The sequence below is a fragment of the Limulus polyphemus genome, unplaced genomic scaffold, assembly GCF_000517525.1.
Source record: "Limulus polyphemus unplaced genomic scaffold, Limulus_polyphemus-2.1.2 Scaffold7125, whole genome shotgun sequence".
NCBI classification, from domain to species: domain Eukaryota; kingdom Metazoa; phylum Arthropoda; class Merostomata; order Xiphosura; family Limulidae; genus Limulus; species Limulus polyphemus.
Genome location: NW_013672735.1, coordinates 7080 through 16044, shown reverse-complemented (window position 1 = coordinate 16044; position 8965 = coordinate 7080). Strand labels below are relative to the sequence as shown.

General features: G+C 33.5%; 1 protein-coding gene across 1 annotated transcript in view; it reads right to left on the bottom strand.

Annotated features, from left to right (window-relative positions):
• The window catches only part of LOC106474367 (MAP kinase-interacting serine/threonine-protein kinase 1-like), a gene marked incomplete at its 5' end in the record, with an annotated part of 17190 nt that extends 9510 nt beyond the window's left edge, over positions 1-7680 (bottom strand). Inside the window, 5 exons of the mRNA XM_013935058.2 lie at positions 638-742; positions 1349-1380; positions 3471-3592; positions 5774-5871; positions 7555-7680. Coding sequence (XP_013790512.2) covers positions 638-742; positions 1349-1380; positions 3471-3592; positions 5774-5871; positions 7555-7680 — 483 coding nt within the window. The remainder of the gene's footprint in view (positions 1-637; positions 743-1348; positions 1381-3470; positions 3593-5773; positions 5872-7554) is intronic.
• Between the last annotated feature and the right edge of the window lie 1285 nt (positions 7681-8965).

The following is an 8965-nucleotide window of genomic DNA, read 5'->3' as shown; positions in this document are numbered from 1 at the left end:
ATTAGTCACTGTGTTTGGTTCTGGCCTTATTGAGTTACTCTGTACAATTCCATGAAGTATCAAGAGGTTAGGTAGAGAGTTAATGAATTAGTCACTGTGTTTGGTTCTGGCCTTATTGAGTTACTCTGTACAATTTCATGAAGTATCAAGAGGTTAGGTAGAGAGTTAGTAGGCAGAGTTAGTGAATTAGTCACTGTGTTTGGTTCTGGCCTTATTGAGTTACTCTGTACAATTTCATGAAGTATCAAGAGGTTAGGTAGAGAGTTAGTAGGCAGAGTTAGTGAATTAGTCACTGTGTTTGGTTCTGGCCTTATTGTACAATTATGTAAATTAATTATTTTACATTAGTTAACTCATCTGTTACGTAAGCTTACAACATTATACATGAGTTCAAGCTTGTAGAAACATTATGTATACATAAACTTATTTAAGTGGACTGGGCTTTGAATTATTTTGACCCGATAATTTAAAAGAATCTGCCAAGGAAAGAATAATATATATATACTTCTAGTTGTATTTTAAGTCTGATGTAAATTAAAAAAACAGGATTTTTTTCCAGAAAGAATATTATGGAGATCACTTTCTGATATCATTAATCAAAGATAGTGACAAACTGTGTCACATAGTAATACGTCACCTTTGTGATGTAGAAATTTAAGGGCACTGGCCACGTCTCTTAGCACCAAACTTGCCTCATGTTCTGTGAAGCAGATTCGTTTCTCCAAGTGAGTAAGAAGAGGACCTAAACACAACTTGTCATCATAAACTTGTCAAATTTTTCAAAACAAAGTGATTTCCAGTCTATTTCCAAAAACTGAAAAAACTAACATTTGAGACAGAATAAATTAACATTGCTTGTAATCTAAACTGCATGTGTTACATTAAAAAACTCTGTAGTCATGATGAAAGTGGTGTTAGGTTAGGTTACAAGATCATAATATATTTACAACATGGCTGTATTGGTGCAGAAAGTAGTTAGGTTACAAGATCATAATATACTTTACAACATGTCTGTATTGGTGCAGAAAGTAGTTAGGTTAGGTTACAAGATCATAATATATTTTACAACATGGCTGTATTGGTGCAGAAAATAATGATCTTGTAACCTAACCTAACAATATATTTTACAACATGGCTGTATTTATGCTAAATGTGGAGTTCTCTTAGATCCCAAGAATCTACAAAATATGCAAGTTAAGAAAAAACTTTAATAGCCATTCTCAGACTTTTAATTATTTTATTCCAACATTTTATACTTTTCTTTATGTGACACATTTTGAAATTAATATAGTTACATTTTGGTTTATTCTAGTACTTTGTTTACCAAAAATACATAGGAATAACTTACCTCCTCTAACTTTTTCAAAGACTAAATAAAAACTGAAATTAAAAAAAAGTACATTATTTTAAGGTTTATAGTAAAACCAGTTTAAAAGTGTTTATAAATTTTCTTTAAGATATCAAATAAAAAACTGAAACTTGAAGAACCTGCTGTTGTCTCATCCATTATTTATTTATTTGGGACCAAAAAAATATCATTATATTATGATATATTTAAACTAGAATAGGAGTGTAGAGAAATATATGGTTGTTTTCTATTAAGCACAAAGCTATACAAAAGGCTATCTGAGCTTTACCTACCACATGTATCAAAAACTGGTTTCTAGCATTGTAAGTCTGCAGACATAAAGCTGGGGGTAGAGAAATATATATATAAGAGGTATAGCTTCAAACTATTATATCAATTACAATAATTGTCAATAAGCGATCAAAATCAACACTATAAAACAATAATGAACTTAATGTAAATTGAAAACTCTATTTAAAAAAAAAAGAAAACCTTCCCATTTTCTGGTCATTATCCAAAAGTCATAATGGAGATTGCCTGTGGTAATAGCACCCAAAAGCATTAGGGATATCCCACCTATCAGACAAAATCCAAAAAGCAGATGAGAAACCAGTTAGCAGTCATGGAAAATACATTAAGGGTACAGAGTGGAGTGCTTACACCCACAACATCTCAACTCTTACTGCCTTCCATTGTTTGCAACCAGTTGAGGGAAGGCAGTTACCCTTAAAAAGATGTAATAAAGTTAAAAATAGAAATAAGAGAAAATTAAACTACCCCAAAAATATATATTTCTACTAAACAATGCCTACCATCGTCCACCCTTAAAAGTTCTAAAAAATCGTTAAAGTAGAATAAATACCACCCTAATAAGTGTACTACATGTTACTCCCAACAGCTAACTGGTTTCTCATCTGCTTTTTGGATTTTGTCTGATACATGGGCTATCCCTAACGCTTTTGTGTGCTGTTACCACAGGCAATCTCTGTTATGACTTTTGGATAATGACCGAAAAGTGCGAAGGTTCTTTTGTTTCTTTAAACAGACTTTTGAATTTATTTATATATAGTTTATGATACAGAGGCTGGCTCAACTACTATACAGATTTGTAATATTGTGTTATGATTTTAATATGTAAAAACAGGCTCAATTACTCATCAACCTCTCCAAAGTGCCCTTTCAACTGGATGATGTAGCAATTACTCATCATTATCTCCAAAGTATCCTATCAATTGGACGATGCAGTCCACCATCTTCCCCAAAATGTCCTATCAATTGGATGATGCAGTAATTACCCATCACCTTCTCCAAAGTGTACAATCAACTGGATGATGCAGCAATTACCCATCATCTTCTACAAAGTATCCTATCAATTGGATGATGTAGCAATTACCCATCACCTTCTACAAAGTGTACAATCAACTGGTTGATGCAGCAATTACCCATCACCTTCTACAAAGTATCCTATCAATTGGATGATGCAGCCCACCATCTTCTCCAAAATGTCCTATCAATTGGATGATGCAGTAATTACCCATCACCTTCTCCAAAGTGTACAATCAACTGGATGATGCAACAATTACCCATCATCTTCTCCAGTATCCTATCAATTTGATGATGTAGCAATTACCCATTACCTTCTCCAAAGTATCCTATCAATTGAATGATGCAGCAATTATCCATCACCTTCTCCAAAGTATCCTATCAGTTGGATGATGTAGCAATTACCCATCACCTTCTCCAAATTGTCCTATCAATTGGATGATGCAGCAATTACCCATCACCTTCTTCAAAGTGTACAATCGACTGGATGATACAGCAATTACCCATCACCTTCTTCAAAGTGTACATCAACTGGATGATACAGCAATTACCCATCACCTTCTTCAAAGTGTTCGATCAACTGGATGATACAGCAATTACCCATCACCTTCTTCCAAAGTGTACAATCAACTGGATGATGTAGCAATTACCCATCACCTTCTCCAAATTGTCCTATCAATTGGATGATGCAGCAATTACCCATCACCTTCTCCAAATTGTCCTATCAACTGAAGTATATAGCCATTAGCCATCATCCTCTCAAAAATGATCTATCAACTGGATTATGCAGAGCAATTACCTGTCATCCTCTTCAAAATATTCTATCAACTGGATGATGTTTGGATGGCCTTGACAGTGATAGAATGTCTCTATTTCTTTAAATACACGAGTTCTGCTGTTGCCAGGCTTCTTTTGGATAACCTAAGAGAAAATATCAGTTTTAATCTACAAACATTGCATTTTAATACATAATATTTAAGGACAACAATGGACATTTTGGTCCATCTAGGTTGTCACATACATTAAACTAATATATATATATACACACACACCAACTCAATGTCAGCCTTTATCACTCAAATATTTATCAATATTTCCTTTAAACTCCCTTAAATTTACTACTTCCACAATATCTGAAGGAAACCAGTTCCAGAGACCACCACCCTGTTAAAAAAATAAAGCTGTTAAAATAAAAAAACATTATCTGAAGATGACTTCCTCATTGCCAATACTTATATTTGTGCCCATTAGCCTAACCATTCTCACCTTTAAATATGATGGACTGTCAATTCCTTTAACAATCTTAAACACCTCAGTCAGATTCCCTCAACTGTTATTTTTCTCAAGAGCAAACAATTTCAGAGATCTTAACCTATCCTTGTATGACAGCCTTTCCATCCCAGATATTGTCAAAGAATTAAGTGATGAGGTTGCACTTGTTCAGAATTATGTTTTGTACGTTTTCATCATTCCTTTATGTACTATTACCACACATTTTACAGCAGCTTCACAACCTTACTTTCCTGATACCATATTATGTAAAACTCCAACCCCCCCAGTCTGAGTTACAATTGTCATTCAATTTCTAACAAAACTCACAATTGGAAAGTAATTTGTCTGTAAAAATAAATTCAAAAAACATTTGCTTGTAAAGTTATACTCAACTTTCCACTTTTAATGAGAACATTAGGCTTATGTTATAAAAAGACCTTTCACTATCTTTCACTTGTTTGTGTTACTGGCCCTTTTTCCTTCCAGCATTTCAAACATGAGAAGATGCACAAAACAATAATCTATCCATTCTCTCACCCCCTGATATTTTCCATCTTAAAAGTTTATCCTCCATGGGTAACAGGTTTATTTTAAGGTTGTTCTAGCACATTCTGCAACCCTCTTCCCCAAGAGGGCATACTCCACAGTTTAGGAAACAGCTAGTGCACATTACACTGTATATTAACCACATCTTGGGAACCAGCTAGTACACATTACACAGTATATTAACCACAGTTTGGGAACCAGCTAGTACACATTACACAGTATATTAACCACAGTTTGGGAACCAGCTAGTACACATTACACAGTATATTAACCACATCTTGGGAACCAGCTAGTACACATTACACTGTATATTAACTACATCTTGGGAACCAGCTAGTGCACATTACACAGTATGTTAACCACATCTTTGGAACCAGCTAGTGCACATTACACTGTATATTAACTACAGATTGGGAACCAGCTAGTGCACATTACACAGTATGTTAACCACATCTTGGGAACCAGCTAGTGCACATTACACAGTATGTTAACCACATCTTGGGAACCAGCTAGTGCACATTACACTGTATATTAACCACTGTTTGGGAACCAGCTAGTGCACATTACACTATATATTAACCACATCTTGGGAACCAGCTAGTGCACATTACACTGTATGTTAACCACATCTTGGGAACCAGCTAGTGCACATTACACAGTATATTAACCACATCTTGGGAACCAGCTAGTACACATTACACAATATATTAACCACATCTTGGGAACCAGCTAGTGCACATTACACTGTATATTAACCACATCCACTAGCTGGTTCCCAACTGTGTAATGTGCACTAGCTGGTTCCCAAGATGTGGTTAATATACTGTGTAATGTGCTATATTAACCACATCTTGGGAACCAGCTAGTGCACATTACACTGTATGTTAACATAAATTAAGCTGTATTATTTCATTCAAATAAAATATATTAGATATTCAGCACTATGTTTCTCAAAGATTGATATTCTGTAAACGAGAATATTCTACTCACATGAAAAAGTATTGTAAAAGTTAACAATTATACATCAACTACTGCATCATGTCACGAATATAAACTGAAAAAGTATTGTAAAAGTTAACAATTATACATCAACTACTGCATCATGTCACGAATATAAACTGAGAATGAATTCTTAGAGAAAAGGAGCAAATATAGAAAATGAAAAAAAAATTCCTAGCATATTAAAGAAATACATTTTATATGAAACTTATCTTTGTTCACTAAAACTTGATCAATTTCTGTAAGTAAACTATATTAAATTAATCTTTATTTTAATGTACTTACTTTAACTGCATATTCTATACCAGAGTTAAGATTCACAGAATTTCTGACTGTGGCATAAGCTCCTTCACCCAAAATTCCACCAGTAAATTGGTACAAATCTGTAAATATTGTGAAAAAAAATCAACAATATGCTCATTTTCAGTTTAACTTGAAATCTCAAATGAATCAATATGGCCCCTCAATTTGAAGAAAATACTTAACAGGTTATTGAGACCCTAAGAACACAAAACACTTTGTTGTGATACATATTTTGGTAGGAATTACTGTTAATATTAATAAAAAACCAGAACATAATAATCGTTGTTTGATTTCTGCTTGTTGGACCTTGTGCAGAGTTACACTAGACCTTCTGTATGCTAGCTGTACGTAATTCTGAAGTGCTAAGAAAGGAAGCTAGTCAACAGTACCCACTATCAACCCTTGGGCTGATTTTGTCAGACCAAATTGTGGATTTCGACTGTTACTTTATAATGCATCTGTTATGTCTCTGTGTTCGTTTGTTAATTTTCCGTAGAAATTCATTCAGAAAAACTTCAGCAATACAAGCCCTTTCTTAAATAAAACTAGTTTATTCTTTTTCAATACAACTTTGCAATACACTTAATTTCCACAGTCAGTTTAACTTAAACAAACACTATAATTCACAACGAACGATTCACGCACTTTACCTACTACCGCGCTTGACTCAACTGTCCGTCTCTATCTCTGTCTGCAATTCCATTGTTGCCATCACTTCTTGGCGGTCTTATATATTATAAAAGCATACATCTCATCTCTTCGTGAATCTTCTAGAAACTCATCATGTGTTACCAGCGTCACGTGACTTCCGCTGTCACAACACACCCATAGGTCATGGCTACAAAATGCAGAGCTCAAATTTTATTCTTGGCAGTAATGGGACACAAACCAGAGAATTTTAGATCCACAATCTGGCTCAGTCTCTCTTGACACCTTATTTATGTTGTACAATTTATGACAGCAGTTTCATGCAAGAATTTAAGAATCATTACTTAAATTTCTTTCAACTATTTTATGATACTATTGTAACAGTTTTATCATTTGATGGGTTCCTTTTGATTATTCATCAAAAATAATGCAAGGTCCTGTCTTTACTTAATAATAATGAAAGTTATTTTTTTCTTCATCAATAACATACAAGTTCTACAGGCTATCTTCGCTGGGAAAGTTAATTTCACAAACAACTTTTTAACAGAAATTCTGAAACTAATGATATTGATAGAATGACATGCCTAATCACAAATGAAACTTTCCTCTCGTAGCCATGACACAACTTAAAGCTGGCTGACTGACTAACACACTCAGCATTTGATCAATAAAAAAGTAACAGATTCATTAACTAACTGAATAACTAATCCACTGTCACATGTTTTTATATGATATTTGTTTTCCCTATATCTTCTGAAGATTCTAGACATGATGTTAGGCCTAAACTTTCACAAACTTCTAACTGTCTTGCTAAAATGGCCTCTAGTAAACAAAATATCTAAATTAAAATGTTAAAAACATAGCTTATCACAAAAGAAATTAGTACTAGTATTAATGGTTACAAAAACTTAAGAATTATTGTTTATGTTCTCAAGTCCCAAGCAAATAATCTCATACTGACTGCAACAAGAATGCTGTCCGAGTTTACACATATTCAAAAATTCCACACACACTTTAGCCTCAGTAAAGGAGTAATAAATTTAAGTATTCTACATAAAATACCTTATTAACACAATAATTATTCAGAAATTTGCATCACTATATTTAATACTAACCAGCAAAATTACAAGCTCCAAAGTTACATCCAGATTTTCTTTTTTTCTTCTTGTTTCTCTTCTTATGTTGGCTTTTTTGAGGTATTGGCTCTGGCTCACTGACAGTAAGGCTCTTCTTTAGAGTTTCTTATAAAAAAAGAAGGATTATAAACACACTTTAATTTTTCATGGCATACTAAACAATCAAACTTTAATATATTTTAATGCTTTAATTGTACAGAATTGAAAGAAGAAAGCTAAAAACAATTTCACCAGACAATATTTATCAAATTTTACAAACAGATGTTCATACTGAGAATAGAATAATCACTGAAGTGCAAATTCGTTAAAATCATTTATCTTGAAAGACTGATTATGAATGACAAACTCATTTTAAATGGAAGATAAGTGGTAACCAATTAGTTTCAGGTGTTTTACTTATTTGATAAAAACACAAGTATTTTTTTCCCAAACTCTCTGAAGTCAAAATAATCAATTTCAGTAGGAGAGCCGCTTTAAATAAGTGAGAGGTGGAGTCCAAAATTTATATTTACTATTTTTTGCTTATTTTCACCAGTTTGAATATCATCCTTTGAGTAAAAAAAAATCCAATATTAACAATTACTGTTTGCCTGGTAATTTATTTCAAGATATATTTTTCTTTACAAAGAAGTTTTTATGATAAGGTAAGGTTAATTTTATATCTAACTAATTTCATTTTTAATCTCTTAGGCAAATTTGTACTAAAGCTTTTTGCTTGGAAACTTGTAAACTAGAATTGGTCCATAATCCATGGGAAACAAGTGAATATTGAGATGCTAGGTGTTCTGGACAGCGAGATGACTCTCTGGAACATGATGAGACCAATTTGTGGAAACTTGTAAACTAGAATTGGTCCATAATCCATGGGAAACAAGTGAATATTGAGATGCTAGGTGTTCTGGACAGCAAGATGACTCTCTGGAACATGATGAGACCAATTTGTGGATTCTGTGTGGACCACAGATGCAGGGGTGACATCAGCAAGCACTAATGGTTAATTTTTGAACAGTAATTCACAAATATAAACATTGCAATACTAAGGACTATACTCTAGAGGGGAGTATTTTAATCAAGACTAATAATCTATTTAGAAAACTGGAATCCAAATTGGTCTCATCATGTTCCAGAGAGTCATCTCGCTGTCCAGAACACCTAGCATCTCAATATTAACTTGTTTCCCATGGATTATGGACCAATTCTAGTTTACAAGTTTCAAAAGAGTAAGCAGGAGCTGGTCAAATGTGATTATTGGGCTTGATTTGTGTTGAGAAACTGAATGTCTTGTTTCAGGACTTTCAAGTAATGCTTATTCATTATAGATTCCTCATACAACAGGTGTACAAAAAGCTGGAGGGAATAGCATGAAGGCATGTTAGGCAGCCCAACTGAC